Source organism: Anopheles coustani, chromosome 2 (genome assembly GCF_943734705.1).
Source record: "Anopheles coustani chromosome 2, idAnoCousDA_361_x.2, whole genome shotgun sequence".
Classification (NCBI taxonomy): Eukaryota; Metazoa; Arthropoda; class Insecta; order Diptera; family Culicidae; genus Anopheles; species Anopheles coustani.
Window position 1 is genome coordinate 31971831 of NC_071289.1, and position 19787 is coordinate 31991617.

The 19787-nt window shown below is 46.1% G+C and overlaps 8 protein-coding genes across 8 annotated transcripts; 4 read left to right on the forward strand and 4 right to left on the reverse strand.

Annotated features, from left to right (window-relative positions):
- Positions 1-2654: 2654 nt before the first annotated feature.
- LOC131264224 (uncharacterized) lies at positions 2655-3460 on the forward strand. Its single transcript, XM_058266513.1, has 2 exons — positions 2655-2660; positions 2735-3460. Exons 1-2 carry the CDS (start codon positions 2655-2657, stop codon positions 3458-3460), a joined length of 732 nt encoding a protein of 243 aa, XP_058122496.1.
- A 3474-nt stretch (positions 3461-6934) lies between these two features.
- LOC131265603 (adult cuticle protein 1-like) lies at positions 6935-7599 on the forward strand. Its single transcript, XM_058267888.1, has 2 exons — positions 6935-6998; positions 7070-7599. The coding sequence occupies exons 1-2, from the start codon at positions 6993-6995 to the stop codon at positions 7418-7420; spliced, it is 357 nt and encodes a 118-aa protein (XP_058123871.1). The 5' UTR covers positions 6935-6992; the 3' UTR covers positions 7421-7599.
- Positions 7600-8232: 633 nt separating this feature from the next.
- LOC131264226 (uncharacterized) lies at positions 8233-8753 on the forward strand. The gene is made up of 2 exons (XM_058266514.1): positions 8233-8238; positions 8304-8753. Exons 1-2 carry the CDS (start codon positions 8233-8235, stop codon positions 8751-8753), a joined length of 456 nt encoding a protein of 151 aa, XP_058122497.1.
- A 112-nt stretch (positions 8754-8865) lies between these two features.
- Positions 8866-9287, reverse strand: LOC131264227 (uncharacterized). The gene is made up of 2 exons (XM_058266515.1): positions 9282-9287; positions 8866-9186 (listed from the first exon to the last, which is right to left on the reverse strand). The coding sequence occupies exons 1-2, from the start codon at positions 9285-9287 to the stop codon at positions 8866-8868; spliced, it is 327 nt and encodes a 108-aa protein (XP_058122498.1).
- A 2964-nt stretch (positions 9288-12251) lies between these two features.
- Positions 12252-12779, reverse strand: LOC131264228 (adult cuticle protein 1-like). The gene is made up of 2 exons (XM_058266516.1): positions 12774-12779; positions 12252-12638 (listed from the first exon to the last, which is right to left on the reverse strand). Exons 1-2 carry the CDS (start codon positions 12777-12779, stop codon positions 12252-12254), a joined length of 393 nt encoding a protein of 130 aa, XP_058122499.1.
- A 1279-nt stretch (positions 12780-14058) lies between these two features.
- On the forward strand, positions 14059-14514 carry LOC131264229 (adult cuticle protein 1-like). Its single transcript, XM_058266518.1, has 2 exons — positions 14059-14064; positions 14158-14514. Exons 1-2 carry the CDS (start codon positions 14059-14061, stop codon positions 14512-14514), a joined length of 363 nt encoding a protein of 120 aa, XP_058122501.1.
- A 1177-nt stretch (positions 14515-15691) lies between these two features.
- LOC131264230 (glycine-rich protein-like) lies at positions 15692-16157 on the reverse strand. The gene is made up of 2 exons (XM_058266519.1): positions 16152-16157; positions 15692-16075 (listed from the first exon to the last, which is right to left on the reverse strand). Exons 1-2 carry the CDS (start codon positions 16155-16157, stop codon positions 15692-15694), a joined length of 390 nt encoding a protein of 129 aa, XP_058122502.1.
- A 1974-nt stretch (positions 16158-18131) lies between these two features.
- Positions 18132-18715, reverse strand: LOC131264231 (adult cuticle protein 1-like). Its single transcript, XM_058266520.1, has 2 exons — positions 18710-18715; positions 18132-18533 (listed from the first exon to the last, which is right to left on the reverse strand). The coding sequence occupies exons 1-2, from the start codon at positions 18713-18715 to the stop codon at positions 18132-18134; spliced, it is 408 nt and encodes a 135-aa protein (XP_058122503.1).
- Between the last annotated feature and the right edge of the window lie 1072 nt (positions 18716-19787).

Genomic DNA, 19787 nt, shown 5'->3' on the forward strand with positions numbered 1-19787 from the left:
TTATGGTCATTTAATTGGTGTCGGGGTCTGAAACCGTACCGTGGCCGGTTTGAAGGACCAACCCGAAGATGCCGATAAAGTGATTTGTCACCTCACGGATTGGAGTGAAATTCCAGCCACATGCGGAATAGGGAAGATTTACCGAAGGTCAGTAATATGAGCATATTTTGCTCGTTCTCACGATTCAAACATTGATTTATGTCTAGTAATGAGCAGCTTTTGAAGCGATCAGTTGTCCACGTCAGCTTTAACCTATAAGCGTTTGCAAAAAAAAACCTTTAGCGGTGATGGTTGGTGGTTCGAACCGCTTCGATCGGTGGCCAATAGGCGTGTACGTTCCAAACGATAATGGGTAGAACTTTTGATTTCAAATACCACCATTGACTGCTTGATCTTTGAGGTGAAATCTAATCAATCGCTTTAGAGGCTCTTAAGAAACAATTTGGAATAACCATTTAAATTCCAACAGGTTCGGAACGATCTACATTGTAATCACCCACGGGAACGTCGTAACGCGCCCTCCTATATCTGGCCTCTTGCCTGGTCTAGTCACTCCTGTACGTCTAAGCAGAAGAGAAGAATAAAGATCTACCTTAATTCTGAAAGCCCTGCAACTATTTCATCATTTGGAGCCAATGGTCTATGGTACTAATCGATATCGATCTAAAGCGGCACTAGAATCGACTCCAAAGAAATCGCCAGATAAGAGATCTTGGTGAGGCTAGAACAGCTTCACAGATGTGGAATGCGCCCATTCGTAAGCCGCGCGCACTTATGGTGCTCGAGCGTTGGGCGAGTCTGCTTCCCCCGAACCAGCGGATTGTTGTAGAAAGGCGGCAGTAACCTTGATTCAGTTACTGCCATTTATATACCTCTCTGTTCACCCTATTCTATGCCTTCCGTGCTCGGTTTCACTGACAGCTTTTTGCTGAACGCGATCGCCAGCCTTACCATGCGGTGCAAAATTAATCAACATTGCGTTTGCACCGTGTCAGGCAGGGTGAGAAATGGGACCATCAGAAAACTCCATCGACGTTCGTCCAGCGGCAAGCTGGAGTGTTGTCAACAAGTGTGTTTAACGAAAGCACTAATGAGGAAATTGTTTACAACTTGAGGAACTTCAACCATAATTCTTCTGGTGGTTTTTTCCCGTCCGTCACTGTACGCGTCATGCTTGGACTGGACTGCCGAGATCGAGATCGAGCAGGTCGCAACACGCGTGTGCGATCACTTTGCCCCGGTGAACACCGTTGTACGTGTGTCCTAGAGCCGCTGTGGATGGACCACAGCTGAACCACTTTGCCGGCTGTGTCAATATCGATCGACGGCTAAAAAAGTGGTTGGTTGGCCGGTGGACAAGTACCGGGCATCGATGAAGGTATGCGGCATTCGGCGGCGAATAGGAAACATGTTCTGACGCCGCTAACGACGCGTTTCTGCTTGCGGAAACGCTCGAATGTTTGGCGCATTTGGTGCACACGGGGAGACGAAAGAGATGGACTATTTATGGACTGGGCGCCGGACACCGAAGCCACCGACGTTGGGGACAAAGACTAGAACCGAGGAGCTCCTGCAGAAAACAGACCATAGGCTGGACAATGGGGCAGGCTGGGCCAAGGCAGGAAAACTAGTTTCAGATCCAAGAACGATCTCTGAGGCAAGCTTTTGATTGTTCACGCTGCTCAAATATGGCCATACGGTTGGGGGTAGCACCAAACCCTTTTTTCCATGAGCTTCGAGCTGGAGTGGGGTCTTGCAACTCCAGGTGGGTTCGGTTCCTTGATTACGCCGGCTCGCACGATGTGGACCTGGGTCCTTGCAAAGGTGGACCAGTACTGTGGACTTCCCGTGCAACAAACCAGGTATTTGTACGCTATTGGATTTGGGGTTGCATTAAGTAATCTACTGATTAAACAGTTGCTCCCCTGTTAGCTCGCCGGCAATTGTGCACGTTCAGTCTGTATAAGGAAACTGGATGGCGTACTCTTTGGAGACACCTTTTTTTCACCTGTGGAGGTTGATAAATTGTCCTACGCGTGAAGTGAATTGCGCAAGCTACTTCGAACTGCATTCTAAGTCGAACGCTTCCGATATTTCAAATTATAGGACAATGAACTAGTCGTCATGAAGTATCTAAGCGAGTAGATTTATGTTATTATATTTTTTTATATGATTTTTTTTTGTGTAAAAAATATCAACCAGTACAATTCACTCTCATGCCACGAATTTCCTAAGCCATTTGTTGAAGGAAAACGATCTTCCGCATAGCACTGTTGTCTTGAACGTTTTGTTTTAGATGCGAGCGCAACCTTACGAACCGAAACGGGTTGCAATCAACTGAAGATCCGTCCGGCCTGCGCACTGTGACTGCCTATAACTACTAACGGGCCGTACTAGAAAGTCAGCATTGGCCATTTGCCAGCTACACTAGGTTGACCTTCCAGCGGACGGTCGTCTTCCGACGTGAGTTTGAGGGATGTCTTACGATGGCGTAATTTTTCCGATCGATGATGAAAACAGATATTACGGAAGGCGGATGAGTCGAAAGACATATAAAAACGACCGGTTGGCCGATTTTTCCGATCAAACAGTGTCGGTGCGTACTGGAGTGACTTAGAGTAGAGTAGAGTATTTGCAGTTATCTATCAGCTAATATGAAGGTACTGCTTCGAGTGTTGTGTTAGTTTTTAAAACTGCAAATTTCAATATTATCTATGATCAATGTTCTTTGAAGGTTCTGATAGCAGTGCTCTCCGCTATTGCACTGGCCAGTGCTCAACAACAGCTGATCGATCAGTTCTTCAATGGCGGTCTGTTGCCATACAACGATTGGCAACCGCAAACCTTACCGAACCCCATCTTCAACGGATATGGTGTCGCACCGCTTCAACAGCTGCTATCTGGGCAGCAGTTTCCCCTAGTCCAGCAGGTTCCCGGAGTTCAAGTGCTGCCTCCCGTGCCAGTGCCATTCCCAGCTCAGTATCCCTACGCGGTGCAGCAGCCCGGAGTTCAACTGCCAGTTCCGGTGCCACCGTACAACGCTTTCCAGCAGCCACTTCAGTTCCAGATGGTACGCCACGGACTACCACACTCCGATGCGGCCGCCGTATCCTACTCCTCATTGCACTACAATAACAACAACAACAACAATAACCCACAACAACAGACACCTGCCGTCAACACAGTTCCGACCCCGAGCGTACCTCAGTTGCCATCGGTCGGCGTTAACAGTGCCACTTCGGTTCAGGTGACTCCAGGGGCGCCTTCAGTGACAAGTGATAAGGTTTCGGTAGTTAAAGATATCGCCACCTTTGGCACAGAGTATGGCACCGGCTCGGATAAGTCGCCGGTGGCGAGGTACGAGGCAATCAATGCTGGCTCAGTACACGTCGCTCCTTTACCGGGACATACTGTCGATCAGAAACTGGTCGCTCCTGGAACGGTGAACCAAAAAGTGTAGAAAACATTTGAAAATTTAGTATTTTATCACCTTCATAAACAGGTTCACAGTTTGATGTTCCCGTAAAAAACGTCAGTGTTGGTACAATTTATTACGCTTGTTGTATTTATTTACGATTGATGTAAAAGAGCATGAACGATTGAGTAAATTCTTACGTACGTCCGAATGATTTATGGCATCAATAATAGTAAGGTTAACACATGTGTGACCTTGATGAACAATATTATATATCGCACGATATTTCTGATGAAACCTTCCAACTTCATTTCGTCATCAATTCCCGGTCGACTTGCTTCCTTAACCCTCAAATTATCTTTCCAGTCCCACTCGAATACATCGACTCCTGCACTATCCTGACGCAATAAATAACATCTTAAATGAAAGTAAAAATTCCTCCTTTAGTATGTAAATAACTCCTCCTACTGCCATGCCGATCGGCACGGTGGAACTTACCTTAACAAACATATTCCCAAACCACCGGCCCAAAACCTCCCACACGCGAAATTGACGGTCTGAGTTACCCGTGTCCAGTTCGGAGCGCATTTCCTAGGGCTCTACTTCGCGTTTTTGCTAACATCAATTTTATTCGCTGGTTTTATTTTTTCCTGTCTTCTGTCGTTCTCTGCTGGAGCTGTTCGATTGATCAGATTACATCGACCGATCGGGGCGATCGTGGGACACCAATGGGCCGGGATATGTTACCCGCCGTTCAGCGGGTGATTCCAGCTAAGCGTACCCCAAACAGAACTTATATACTCGTTTCGGGTTGGCGGCACGCGAGCTAGATATTATGAAATTTTGCCCAGGTTTCATTACACCTTGCGACCTATTAGCAAGGGCTGGCCTACGGAGTTCGGTTCCGCAAACGTATCTGAACAGTCGGCAGGTTCAGGCGGGCAGTCCACCTACATTCTTACGGCGCGGGACACCCGGGACCACCGGTCAGGGGTTGGATTTGGAAGGTTGGCAATTTAGATTTCACGATGGTGCAATACAAGGAAATTCTGCAAAACCGGCTTCGAGTATTGCTGTCGATTAGGATCGGAGGTTGGAAATGCATTCCACTCGCGGATATGGTGAGCATGTTGGGTCCAGAACGATCGATCAGTGGATCGTGTGTGCATGCAAAGTGTTTCACTCTAATTTCGGATGTTTGTCTAATGGAAAGTCAATACTTTAGTATTCAGTATTTGATATCTACCCTGGGTAGAGCAAATATTTATTTAATAAAAAGCTCTATAATAATTGTTGCAAAAGCTATTAAAAAATAATTGAGCAGATTCTATTGTTCAGATAACTATTTTTATTATTCGAGCCGGAATACTACACTTCAAGGGTTGAGGCACCAATCTACCCGCCAGTAATACACCCTGAACCACCGTTGGCTGTTTTCCGTTTGTTAATTTAATTTCATCATCAACCACGCTTCTGGATCTGGATTGTAATTAGAAACGGTTGAAAATATGCACCATAAAAATAGCCACCCGTCCTGATTACGTCCCTCTCCCGCCTACCCAACCAAACGAAGCAATTAAAAACGCGTCTACCAAAAGTGGCACTAGCTCGAAAGGGAACAGAGCGACGTAATGGGTGTCCGTGAGCGGGGTGCGGCAACTGCGGTGACAAACCTTTATGGGCGATTAGCGGCCTGCGCAAAAACCAAATGCAAACCACCGGCAGAGAGGAGAACAGAACACATAGGCACAACTTTTAGCAAGCATGCGGAAAGCGCAAGTGCCACACGCAAGCTGCCCGTTAGCCTCGTACGCAAGCGAACTGAGCCGAAAGGGAGAATGAAGGAAAAGATAAAAATCCCTCCCCTCTCCTCCCTCTGCCCACGAAAAGCGAAAGCAAACCGACCGCAATGTCCCGCTAGCGAGCGCGATCGCGAAACATGCGCCCAAAGTCGCGATACGAGGGCCTGATCGAGCAGCGCATGATCGTCAAGATCAATGTCACATACCTCAACGGGCGATGGTGGCGCTACGCTGGGGCGCGAATGCTGAATGAAACCGGAGTCGCGAGCCGCCACAGCGTGTTTTTACGCTGTTCAGTTTGTTTTTTCTTGTCTCTCCAAACTTTACCAACAAACGACAACCGGGAAGCTGCAGGAACACCGTGCGGTTATATCGGGCAGAAATGCAACGGTATCGACACAACGTTCGCCTCCATCTCACACCGCCGTTTGGAATGCGCCGCATGCTTAAGCCGCAGGCCTTCGTAATAAACTACAGCAGCGAACGGTAGTGTGTTGATTTTACGACCATTTCGTTGCGCGAACTCTAAGCCCACCTCCCGCGTAAATAAGATTAGTGGAAGGTGGTGCCAGCAAATTTGTCAAACGCCGCTGGACCCGCATGGTCCGGCGGCCGTAAAAGGGAGGATTAGATCAATACTAATAACCGCAAGGGGGTGGGCTTCAGGGGTAGCACTTGGAAGAGGTGTTAAAAATAGTACCATTTTATTGGCGTAATACAGTGTAGGTCTTCGGCTCTTTTACATTGAACTCATTATATGTTGCATTCACTGAATAATTGACAGTAAATTTTGGGTAGAAAATTTAGTTGAAGAACTGACCGCACTCTAATAAATGTAATGTATGACTGCCCAACCCTTGGGTATACAGTCCGTCTTTTATAGAATTCCAAAATAACGGTGCACCGTAGACTGGAATTGTCGAGAATTGCAAATTAAGGTAAACCAGATTCTGGAATCAGGTTCCATAGGAGTGTCGCTACATTTGTCCTCCATACATCCTCCGGTGCATCCACAGCTGATCGCACAGTGGTAGCAGCCCTCTAAAACTAGTCGCAATCTACGTCATCAATCGTCGATACAATAAAATTCCTTTCAAGTACATGTGACGGAATGAGCTTCCTGTCGCTCCTTGAAAGGCACTTCTCGGCCCGACGGTACAATGTATCGTTACATCACAATTACATCTCCATCCGTCAAAATCCGTCAGCCGACCATCCCGTGCGCCAACATCGCGATGCAAACGGCTGGTGGTACACCAAGTCCATTAATTAATGCTAATAAATATTGTAATCCAATTCCCTACGCCAAACCCTGCCGGAATGAACCGGTCCTAAAATGGGGGCCCCTCATCGCATACTGGACGTCATCGGCAGGTAGGACCTGAGGGCTGAGGATGGCTGATGAAATGCTACTTCTATCTTGAGCGATATCCTCTTGCCTCTAGTGTAGGGTCCGTCAAGCAATGGATGAATACTGGATTGTAACTTGGTGGTAATATATTCACTATCGTTGATCTAGTTCATGTAGATGGGTTTGTCGTTGGAGTTGGTGGTAGGTGCCTGGCAAGAGAATCTTCTGCCCAAACGCTCCTCGGGTGCTGTTCTCGGGGCACCGGGGTTGGTATAAAAAGGCGACACTTCGTTCCGACACTCATCAGATTCTGATCTGCAGTGTCAAAGTGAATCGAGTTGCAATTTGCAAAGCTCCTACAAAGCTTCTCAAGAATCTTGTGCCGTTTACATCGTTCCCAAAGATTTTTCTACTAGAACCTACCATGAAGGTAAGCATTCCAGCATCACGCCAACAAGGATTATTAGGTACCAAGAAGTAAAATCTGCTTCCAATTCACAGTGCTCCGTCGCGCTGATCTTCGTCGCCATGGCGTTGTGCGCCGAAGGCTCGGTAATCCCGTGGGTGATTGCTCCGGGACTCGCCATTCCCGGCACTACCGTGGTTCAGTCTAATCCTCCGGCGACGATTGTCCACACCCTGCACCCGGCTCCGATTGCAGTGGATATTCATGGCCATCCGGCTGTGCTTCTGGCGCCAGCTCCAGCTGCTCCTGCCGTTGTTGCCGTTGCTCCGGCTCCTGCTGCCACCGCCGTGTCCGCCACTCGCGGAGCCGTCCATGTTGCCCCACTGCCAGGCCATTCTGTATCGCAGACGCAACTGAATCTAGCGGCTGCCCCCGGAACTGAGTAAATCCGATGTTCACCTTACTTTTCGGAACGCGTTTGCTCTCGTGAGGGGAAAGATGTCAGTTTAGTCAATTTTCTTTTCACTATGACACACTCCGAGGACACGACGATTCAATTTGAAACTTTACCACTTCTAAAGACTCTTGCTGCAATACTCCACGCAAATAAATGCATGCTCATGAGCAATTGAAAACACACCGACTTGAATCTTTATTGCAATACGATTAAGTAACACCACTGTGAAAGTATTCTTTTCCACAAACAATAATAAGATTAGATATATATAGCAATATAGCTCCAATAGCCAAGAAATTCGTTATAAACATCCACAACACACAACAGCCCTTGGATTTACTGAAACCTTTTTCTGCTTCTAGGCACTTCTTTCACGTTCACTCGTCTCTTCCATGGCTTTGCGGGTCAAGTTTACGCGTAACTTTTCCACTTGGCTAACCAGAGGTCGCCTATCGCATAGAAATTTCCCATTTGCACCAACACTCACACGTGCTAGACACTTGTTTTTATGATGCACGATTTCATTCATCACTCCTAAACTGGATCACTGTGAAAGTATTGCATAAGATGATCCACCTCGTTGGCCACTGAGTTTCGATTGCGAAGAGGCGTCCGATGTGAATTCAGCTCGCCTTATTTCTTTCTCTGTCCTCCATGGAAACTCCACATACCGGCTGATAGTTTGAAGATGCAATGTTTTCAACGTTATAAAATCTACCCAACATCGTGGCGGATGGTCCAGATTGAGTTTGACCTGCGTTTGAAGAGGAACAGCGATACAGTCACAAAACAGCTGCTACAATGAAAGTGAGTAACATCTCGTGCGGCTGCAGAAAGAGCTGTTTAAACTAATCACCATTCACTTGTTGTAGGCTTTTGTCACCACATTCCTCGCCACTTTGTTGATCACAACCTGTTGTGCGCACTCCACACCAACCGCACTTTTTACACCATACGTTCCCGTGCATCCCCTCGATGAAGGATACTTTCCGGTGCCGAGGTTCTTCCACCAAGTAGAAACCGGCCTGGTGCAGGAACATCCGGTCATCCGGTTTCCCGAACCACAACCATACCACCACACCGCTAATCCTCCCTATCCTCACGAAGCACCCCACCAACCGGATCAGGTATACCTGCCAGAGAAGCCTTTCCTAACGTACGTGGCACCTTCATCCTCCCTGGTGGCGTACGTTCCGGTACAGCGTGGAACCCAGGGACCTTGGGCCGTACCGAACGTCTTCATCAAGGGGCAGGGATACAGCACCAACAAATACGTTGCCCCCGCCGTGATGCAACAGTACCTCGCGCAAGATCCACGGTGAACCCAACGAGCTTCGGAAAGAAACAAAAGACTTCCAGCTGTGCGAGAGAGTTCTACGAGAAATACAGATGTTTATTGATTAAGTTTTAACCGAGTGTGACGAATGTGTGTTTCTAGTACGTTCCCGGTGGTGCGTCCAGGTTGTAGTGGAACTGTGAAACGGAGTGTCCGGGCAGGGGAGCGATGTGTATGGAACCTCGCGTTGCCATCACGGCGATGGCGCCGGGATACTCAGCCAGGCTTCCGGCGACTACCGGAATGATCGGGACGGGAGGTGCGAACCTTGACGCCTGCGAAAGATCATGCCAGGGACCGAGCGGGAACGAGTACGGCCAGCCGTCCAGCGTTAGTGGCGCAAAGGAAGCGTCCGTGGGAAGTGTGATCGATGACAGGAAGCCGACTGTGAAGACGAGCGATAGTAATCGGCTGCTTAGCTGCGGAGTACACCAAAACACCAAGTTACTCTTGATTGCGACTCGCGGAGTGAAAATAGAATGCCTTCCTCAGCCATGTGTGAACTTCAACTTACTTCCATCGTGTGTGAGCTGTGTCCGTTTCGGCTGACCCGTTTGAGGAAATGTATAAAAATAACAATTCTCGGCTCTTGGGCATGGTCTTTTATACCCAAGGGGTGGCAATGTTCTTGGTCACCAGTGGTAAAATAAGTCGCCACCTACATTGTGCGACCTAGAAAACCAGAATATGACATTGTAGAATAGCCACTATATGGCGTTTTATTATTACCATTTTTTCATTACTCCCCATTGGTCCAGGATATCGACTCCACCCAAGAACTCGCGCTCCGGGCAGGGTTAGTTTGCAAATGCAGCCACCGAACGCCTGACACCAAACCGGGGCACCATAATCAGTCTGGCTGCATTTCTAGCTCCATTTCTAGCTCCATTTCTAGCGGGCCAGATCCGGCTGACATTGACTGCCAATGCACCGATATCCCGGTGTTCTAGAACTACCTTCCCAGCCACTAAGAACCCGAACGGGTTTTGCCACCGACGACCTTCCGGGCCGCCACTAATCAGTCGGCGTCGGGTTCGAACGTTTGTTTATTTATCTGACTATAAAAATATCGTGACCCACCCCTATTAGCCCACGGACCTGGGTTTGCAGGGGCGTTGCGACATACATGCGATTTATTGGGACGCACACACTTTCCCTGTCGTTGAACCGACGGTTCTCGAACTCGAGGGTGTCACACCTTTTCACACCTTTCTTGACGGATCTGATTTAAGCGCTTTCCACCCACCGGTCGGTCTGGCCGTTATGATTTAAATCGTTCGAAAAGAAAATAAAATTCCCTCCTACCCCAGTTGCTGTTACGCTGACAGACGCCCGTCAAATTTCAATCCAATAAGTGCGAATGCAAAACGGAAGTGTACTCATGCGACATGTATCGGAACATACCAACATGCGCTGCTTTTGCCACAATCTGTTGTGTCCGGATCTGTATTGCCTTAGCGTGGGAGGTTCTGCAGTTTCAAGCTTCAACTTTTCTTGTCCAGTTTTGCTCGCTTTGCGAACCGTTATCTTTGAGCATGATTCATCGAGGTGGCTAGCCCTCCCCCGTCAACGTTCGCTATAAATCTTGATCGGCGAACTGGTGTGAGTGATTCATCATAACATTTATCTTGCACAAATCAAGTTTTACAGCAAGGTAAACTGTAACATTGCAGTTGGATTAGCTAAAAACTGATTTTCAAGGGCAAAAGTAAACAGTGTGCTTTTCCACTTCCTTTGGTCCGTTTGCATGAGTGGAAACAGATCCTTATGCTGTCAGTTGTCGATTGAATGGTTTGGTGTGCATTTTCTTACTATCTAGATTTAGGATAATTTAATAAAGATTAAATCACATCTGTTCGAAATGAAAATGGAATAAATTATTTTTATAACATTTCACCTCTTGTTTCGTAACACCAGATTTTTCATGTCGCAGCACAAGATGATCAACCTCAGGTATCGCGTAATCGTTGACGATTCCACAAAATACCCCGGTAGGCGATGGCATTCGTTTCATTTTGTGCTTCTTGTGCAAGCCACAGCAGTTTTGCTGGAGGAAGACCATTTTAAAGAAAAATCGCATTTTTTTTTGGTCGCTTAAGTTATTAATAGTTCATGAACGATAAATATAATTTCATTGAAATTTGAACAGAAAAACGCACTTTACCCTTCAGAGTAGGCGCTTCACGGTATACTGTCCTATTGTGTCCAACTAAATAACGGCCGTTTTATCATAATTTTTTTTTACTCGTGGCATTTTTATTTGTAGAAATTGGGTCAATCAAAGTGTTGGCCATCGCATGCCACATCTTTTGCCCATCTTTTGGGCTGAGCTTGAATGCCGTCCCAAATCGAAATCGCCATTTTTAAAGCACCCAAAACAACCACGGCACGTAGTTTTACTGAGAGTATCGTCTCCATAAACTTGTTGAAGCTCCCGAAACGCGGCAACAGCTATTTTCTTTGAATTGAAGAAGACAATTCGAATTGATGGAGACAATTCGGCTCAGAATTCGACATTTCCCAGGTAATATAACTATATTTTGCAACAATGAAATCACCAATCTGACGATACAGTTTGTTTACTATATGTCTAAGCTAAAATTATGACGATTCAGAAGCGTCGAAATCGTCATTATATTCGATTTCACCATCTTCGTATCGTAGTTCCAATGCCAACTACGTAACTCACTAGTGTCATTTACAATAATGTTTATGTTATCCTAGCACAACTCTTCAAACGATCGTATTCAAAAAACAAGTCTTTTACTTTGAATTGTTAAACTATAGTTTCACTGTTAATACCTTGGGTAACTGCTCAACCACAAAAGGATACACTTATAATATTCACGCAAAACACTCGATGACACTGAGTAAAATATCAATTCACGATTCACAAACACTCTTATGCTCGATATTACGCTTGACAAAAAAGATCTTGGCGACTGCGCGATCTTGGTCGCTCAATCTTCTTCTTCTTATTACACACGTTTTCCGATTGTCATAAGTAGGTCCAAGTAGGTTCCAAAAAAAAATCAATATTCAAAATTAATTTCAATTAAAACTGCACAATTCTTAGTTGAACTCGAACCTTTGTACGTTGCATATGCATTAGGATTATAATCAAATACATTTGGATAAATTTAAGAAAATCCAATCCTCTTATCCATACCTCCATATTTCTTTCAAATGCATTTGAAACTCAAAACCAGGTGTGCTTATGTATGAGAAATATGAAACAATTTTCAACCAATTCACTTTATTCACTCCCTCCGTTCCGAATGCGCACCGAAACATTCTACCGAAAGCCTGCGGGATAGCGTAATTTCGACAGAATAGCGATAGGCGAGTAGGAGCACCGCACGGCGATCCGCCCTCAGCATCTTGGACGCTCAGCTGCAGATCGGGCCGCTCCCGGTTTGTTTTCGAAGAAAGGGTAGAGAGGGTCCAGGACGCGTTGATGGGATGGGATGACTAGGGTCCCGCTTTACAGGGTTCCGGGGGCCGGGGCCAGGTTCAGCTGCTGCTGGGAGACGGCGTGTCCGGGCAGGGGAGCGACGTGCACGGCACCACGGGTAGCAGTGACCGAGGTGGCTCCGGGAACAACTCCTGCGTGGTGGGCAACCGAGGCGGCTGGACCATGGGGAGCGGCCAGGATAGCGGCATGCGGAGCAGCATAGATGGCAGCGTGCGGGGCGTACGCCGGAAGGGCAGCGTGGATGGCGGCGTGGGAGATGGCACCGTACGGATGGGCCAGCACGTTCGACTGGATCACGGTCGGTGCGGCCAGGTGAGCGTACGGCCAGCCACCATAGGGCAGGATTCCAGCTTCCGAGACGACGGCCAGGGCCAAGATGACTGCAGCTACCATGCACTAAACGAGAAGAGGGATAACAAGGTGTTGGTTATCAAACCTGTTGGACATCCAAATAAAAGAAGTGCTTCAGAAGAACCTCAAGCATTCCCTTGGGAACTTCTTGCAAAAAACAAGGAACATCTGTCAACGTACCTTCATTTTGGATTTTTTGGTTTGGTTTGTTGAGCGGTTGGTTTGTTTTCGGTGGTTCCTTTGGAACGGTTGAGTAGAGTGTGATGTCTTACCGGGGTCGGCGTGACCGTTTTTATACGGAAACCGTCCTTCTAACGAGCCCGATCAGATACGCCCGTCTATTCGCCCGAGCGCGCGACTTCGATACCGTCGTTTGCGCTTGCAGCTGCAATTGTGCATGTGCATTGCATCCACTCTCCGTGCCCTTCCCCCGCACCAACACCTTCCCATAAACGCAATCGAGCAAAGACTTGCGGTACGGTTGTTCCTATATACCACGACGTCGAGATTCTTTCACCTGGCCACCATCGCGTCGGACTTCGGGCAGCTTTCGGGCGCTCCGTATTGAAGCTCGGTAGAAGCGGCACCGACTACTCCTTTCACAGCTTAGAATAGGCCGGTTGGTGGGGATGCGGATGCAATGTAACACTGCACAACCAAATGCATACACCCGTGCATGCATACCTCCAAGGCGAACCTCGGAAGGGAAAATCGAACCTCCGCGAATTCTCGGCGTTGAACCGACCCGAAATAAAATCGATCACTGAACTTGAAAGCTGACCCTCACTTCTAATACATAATATAGGCTTCATACCGCGCTGGAGGTGACACAACCGTTTCGCCGGCCAAAGCAGCCTAGATTGGGTGCGCAGGACCCTCTCATTGCAGGAACTCCTTCTCTCTGTCTCTCTAGGCGGTTCTTCGTGACGCCTCCACCTGGGGGCAATATACGTACACGAGGGTACACACCTTGCTTTCCATTCGGTCCAGTCCGAGACTTCTATGTAAAAACCCTCTCAGGACGCTTAAGGTCTTCACACCGCCGCAGCACACATACCCAGGAATTTGTATTCCACCTGTAGAACATCTCGCCAAGGGTCGGACGCCTGAGGTCTCCCGAAGGTGGGGGCGTTGAATGACGTTGCCATTAATTGCGGGCGCGTATGGCTAGCCTTCTGGTTGCTCTAGATCGGAGAGCGAAAGTGATCCACGGTTGGTTGCATCGACCTCCTTTTTTATCCTCGTCGTACTTACATGCTCTCTCCTCGGGACAACGCGAAGTTTTCTTGAGGTCTGAAGTTCTGCGAGTTCATTCCAGAGTTTGGCGAATAGGTATAAAATCCATTCGTGGCGCCCGGATAAGTATCACAATCAGTTCAAACGTTCAGTCGAACAGTTCAACCAGCTGAGTACATCAGTGTTCAACGTGTTTTAACGCACCATCCAACCAAACCCTTCAATCATCATGAAGGTGTGTACTTCTACTTTCGTTGATTTGCGGATAATTTGAAGTTCTTGGAAATAGTTCATGGTAACACTTTTATAAACATGTTATCCCTTACAGTGCGCCATTGTTGCCGTCGTTCTTGCTCTGGCCGTCGCCTCGGAAGCCGGAGTTCTGCCGTGGGGCTGGCCGTACGGAGGACTTCCCGCTGCTGTTCCGGTTGCCTCGTGGCCTCCGGCAGCTATCCATGCCGCCTACCCCGCCTGGGCTCCGCACGCTGCCATCTATGCTGCTCCGCATGCCGCTATCCTGGCCGCTCCCCATGGCCCAGCCGCCTCGGTTGCCCACCACGCCGGAGTAGTTCCCGGAGCCACCTCGGTCACCGCTACCCGTGGTGCCGTGCACGTCGCTCCCCTGCCCGGACACGCCGTCTCCCAGCAGCAGCTGAACCTGGCCCCGGCCCCCGGAACCCTGTAAAGCGGCCTCTGGATCCCACAAGAGCGAAAAACTGCCCTCACCCTTATCGCCATGGTGCAATACGCTGAACAAGTGATAACATACTCATTAGCTGCTAAGTAGTCGTTCGTTTGCGTTCTGTGTTCGATTGATTTGATTCATGCAAGAATTTGAATAAAACTAAAATGCAGTGCATTTTATTAAAAAAAAAACTCTCTTCGACTTTTTCTTCACAAATCGGTTTTAATCCGTCTTTCAATTTCCAACCATTCCATTTGAGCTCAAACGTTGAACTTTGGGTATTACGCGATCTTACTTGAACGTAATCTACTTCAAACGAAATTGACGTAGGCCTTATAATCATATTTAATTTAATATATTACAAATGGCACGTCTTCAACACTGCTTTTGCCATGCAGAAGGCAAAACTTTGGAAAACCATGCTTCTGTTTAATTCTATGATGATGTTATACCAGTTCACAATATGATATATTAATTCATCTAATGCGGATATAAGGTAATTTCATTTGAAATTATTTTTTTTTCTAGTTTGTAAACTCCTAAAACAATCAACTATTCATGAGTCAGTATTCAATAGAAAAATACAAAAGCCAATGCTGCATCACAACGATTTCGGTCAATTCACAGTTTTGCTAGGGTCGTGTTCAGATAAGTAAAGTGCTTGCGTACTACTTTTATCCGATAGTGGCTCTAGCAGTGTGTTCGTCAATCGTATTGTAAATGGGTATGTTATGTGAGAAAAGTTTTTGTTTTATCATGCTTTATACCAACTCTGCAAAAACATATCTTTGTTTGATCATTTTTTTCTAAAACCAGATCTAAGACCAGATTCGTTGGAAGGATTAACATTTAAGTCAAAAAGTACTGCTTTAGTTCAAGAATTTAAAAAAATCTTTTGGGAGTGGGTATATTATCTGAATTGCAATTCAATAAATTTCAAGATCACTAAGAAATATTCATTGTAAAATTAAAAAAAAATCTGGCTCCATTGTTCTTACATAGCAAGCCCTTAGAAATCGTTGCAATAGTTAGTTGAATAAAAATAAAACTCAAAATATTTAATACGATTGCAACTTTATTTTAAAACTCATTTACACGATCCGTTAACATCTTCGCTGTACAATTTCATTTCATTTTCTCAAATCAGTTTGTTCCAAGCAACAGTGTTCCTGTCTTCCTAATAGTAATACTTCGTTGGCAGCACCTTTCCGCCATAACCGTAGGCGAAATCTGCACCATATCCGTAACCTGCACCGAAACCATAGCCTGCGCCATAGCCTGCACCATAGCCAACGATCTTGGCACCACCGTAGACTGTGGCCGGAGCGGCATACGTCACCACCTTGCTTGACACCGGGTAGCTGTTGTAAACCGCAGGGTACGAGTACTTGGTGGCCAGCGGAAGCACCGACTTGCCATACAGCCCGTAGGATGGATAGGCAACCGATGAAGTCACCGGGAAGCCTGTCGTGGCGTAGCTCGAGACCAAGCCGCCTCCGTATGGCAGGTAGGACGCCTCGGCGATAGCCAGCAGCACCAGGGCAATGGTAGCGATGAAGATCTGTGAAGGGAAAAGCAACAACGAATCTTTCGGTGAGTTCAACCAAAGGCACAGCAGTCGAACCAACGACACTTACCTTCATGTTGGTACGTTTGGGGATGCTTTGGTTTGTTGTGGAAACAATTGTGCTGCAGACAATGTTGCTTGAGACTGATGCTTTACTGGCCGGCGGAACGTTTATTTATACTCCATTTTTCTTCCACCAGGTTCATCTTTTTCCTAGATCGGTTCTATTCTCTGAAAATGTGAGAGTCTTCAAAAGTTAGTAAATTAGAGCGTTACCAAAAAATAATAAAAAAATCGCTAAAATTATTCGATTGTAAAGATCATCACACACGGTACGCGTTGATGCATGAAGGACGATGGGATTGTATTCGACTCGAAATGGTGCGTATCGGACGAGTTTTTAGATTGCAACAACTTGAGGCCATCGTTTGTCCTTTCGCCCGCGCACGTGGCCTATATTAAACGAATTTGTGCAAAAAGAAGAAGCTTAAAATTCATACGATACTTAGTCTTGGAAACGTTTGTGGCATAATATCTGAGGCTCTTGAGTGGTCATAATATGATGTATTCATTCTCATCCACTTATCATTTACATCAACCCATGTTGTTCTTTACGACAGAACAGTTTAATTTAGTTTCATCATTGGCAGTTTATTATTACAATAAAAAAATACAAAAACAAATGTAACATAGTTTTAGTCTAATATTAATGATAGTTGCGTTGTTAGAATTTTTTTTTCAAATGCTTTAAATGAATACATGATTTATTGCATATTTACATTTCGTTAAGAGGATTATGAAAAATCGAATAATATAGTGAAAACTTTACTTGAGTATGTTAAATTGGAAAGGATTAGTAAATTTTATTCATTTTTATTTTCGAAATGAATTTAAAATCAATTTCAAATAAGTCCGATTCAATGAAGCTTTTTATTCAAACATAGTTTTGCTTACATTCCAACCAATGACATTCTAATTTTGATGTTCATAGATGCAAATGCTACAAAACATTCACAAATGCCCCTTTGTTTTGGCATTCAGTCCGTTGATTTGTTTAGTTAACGGGGTTGTGGAAATTGGTTGTCTAAGACTATAAGCATAATTCGAAATTGGTTTGTAATGTTCAAAATTCGTTCAAAAAGCTTAGCAATTACAAAACTCATGTTGCATTTTGTTCAAATATGCGTTCTATCGATTTGTTTTTATCTGATATTTTCATACGTGCATGCGAAGTTGTAGCTAAACGGAAACCACGACTCCGCTAAAAAATGTATATAATTTAAATGATGAATAAGTTACAGAGTCCCTCAGCAGAAAGTAGACATTTTTTAATGGTTAGGCGTAGTAACGCTTCTTTGATCGCAAGTTTCTATGGTCAACCGATCATATATATCCAATCTCATCGATTGATGCTGTCTAGGTTAGAACTAGCATTTAGAACTATTGAATTGGAGGAAACATTGCCACATTGCCCCACTTCTTGATTATGTCAGGTACAAAATACATAATTTTAACTTAAAATGTAAGCGTTTTAAAGCGTTTAATTATTAAAAATCACGTTAATTCTGGAGGAGGATTCTCATGAAAAAATATTGAGATGAATTTCATAGAGCATGTCAAGAGCTAAAGTCAGTAAAATGTTAAAACAAACTAACTTAAACAAAAAACCTGTTTCAAATAAGAAACAAAGATACATTCTTCCTAAATGTTTGTCATATCCAGTTGTGGTGGATGTTCTGTTACTGTTCTGCTAATGCTAAGTAAAAATTAAACACATTGTAACTATTTTTATGATGTTGTCATTTATTCATGTAAATAACTCCTATTTACAGCAAATATACAATCAGCTGAGGCACCGATGGACAAAAGAAGCGACGGCTGTTTACTTCTTCTCCAAGCTCTCAAACCGATCGCCCTTCGAAGACGCGGGCTCAACTATCTCGTTGACTGGTGTTGGTGGTATCGTTGGTACTCTATCTCTTCCTTAACATCAGCGTGGCAGTGTCAGATCCGTCATGAGTATTTTTAGGCATCCTCTAAGCTGTAGAATTTACAGAGTTCCGGGGGCCGGGGCCAGGTTCAGCTGCTTCTGGGAGATGGCATGTCCGGGGAGGGGAGCGACGTGCACAGCACCACGGGTGGCGGTGACCGAGGTGGCTCCGGGAACAACTCCGGCGTGGTGGGCAACCGAGGCGGCCGGTCCGTAGTGCGGGGCAGCGTAGATGGCGGCGTGCGGGGCACCGTGGTAAGCGGAGATGGCGGCCGGGTAGGCAGCGTGGGCGTATGCCGGGTAGGCGGCAGCATGAGCATACGGATATCCGGCGTACGGCCAGGCGGGAGCGTTAGCCTGGATGACGGTGGCACCGTATCCGGCGTACGGGTATCCGGCGTACGGGTAACCGGCTTCGGCGGCGACGGCCAGGGCGACGATGGCAACGGCGGCAACGATGCACTGTAAAGAGGGTTAAGTTGTCAGCATCATTGGAATTCATTTATCTCTTTGCACTTTTGGTGTTCTTGATCCTTGCTAAATATTCATTTAAAAACTGAGTTTCAACGAACTATTCAAATTGAAAATGAGACTTTGAAACTTTAAATTGAAACTTCAAGTTCTAGTCCTCAACGTACCTTCATGGTGATTGAGTTGGGTTGGTTTTTGGGTTTTGGCTGAAGGAGGAGCTGTTAGAACGCTTGGATTACTTCTGATTTGATACGACCACCGTTGGATCCTTTTATACGCCCGAGAATCACCAACCCGAAGCCATTGCTGGCGACCGCTGGCCAACCGATCGGTGAACCCGATCCCACCTGGAGAACGTTCTTTCCCCCGGTGGTCTCCTCCTATCCGGCCCCACCACCGCTCTCCGGACGCAGTAATTGCCAACTCAATTGCCCACCAACAACGCGAACCAATCGGCCATTACTATCGAACGTGGCCATTACCGATCGCCCTCTCTCTTTCACTCTCTACCAGGTGGAGGTTTTTGTAATTTTTGTTGTTTGAATGCACCCACGAGCAACGAGAACCGATTGAACCGCGGACTGCATCGGAATGCATTCGTTCGCACCCAGCCCATCGAAACTCCGAACAAGAAGGGATCGGTGAGAGGGTGGAGGAAATCCCCCGGTAGAGGGGGATCTGCATGCCGATGATCGAAGGTAGGTCGCGATTGCACTACGCGTGGTCTCTTCCTGGCTCGCCAGCACGGTATTGGCCCCCTTTTGGACCGAAAGAATGGGCCACGGGCTGCCAGGGTCCGAAGACTTCCGAAGGTCAGCGCGAGGGGTGATCGGAAAGACAAGCCAATCGGAACCGATTGAGTTATGAAGAGTTGAAGTCAAACGGCCATCGACTTCGCGGGTCTCCCGAGCTAGTCTCTGATATGCGATTGCTGTGTCCTTTCTGATCGGGGAAATATGAGTTTCAAGCGATAGAAGACATTTTTATTGTGTTCTGACAAAATGTTCACGAATTACTGCTGATCAATTGCACCAATTAAACAATAAAAAGATATTTTGTCAATAAATAGTTCAGTATATTGACTTTCGATTCGGTTGCAAAATTTGGTACGATTAATAAGATTGAATCGATACAACAGAGTTCAATTTCGTTAGTGTTCTGTTAAAATTGTTCATCTTGGGTCATTAATTTCAATATCTAGCAGTTTATAAGGGTTATTGAAGCAAGTCATCATTGAGGAATAAA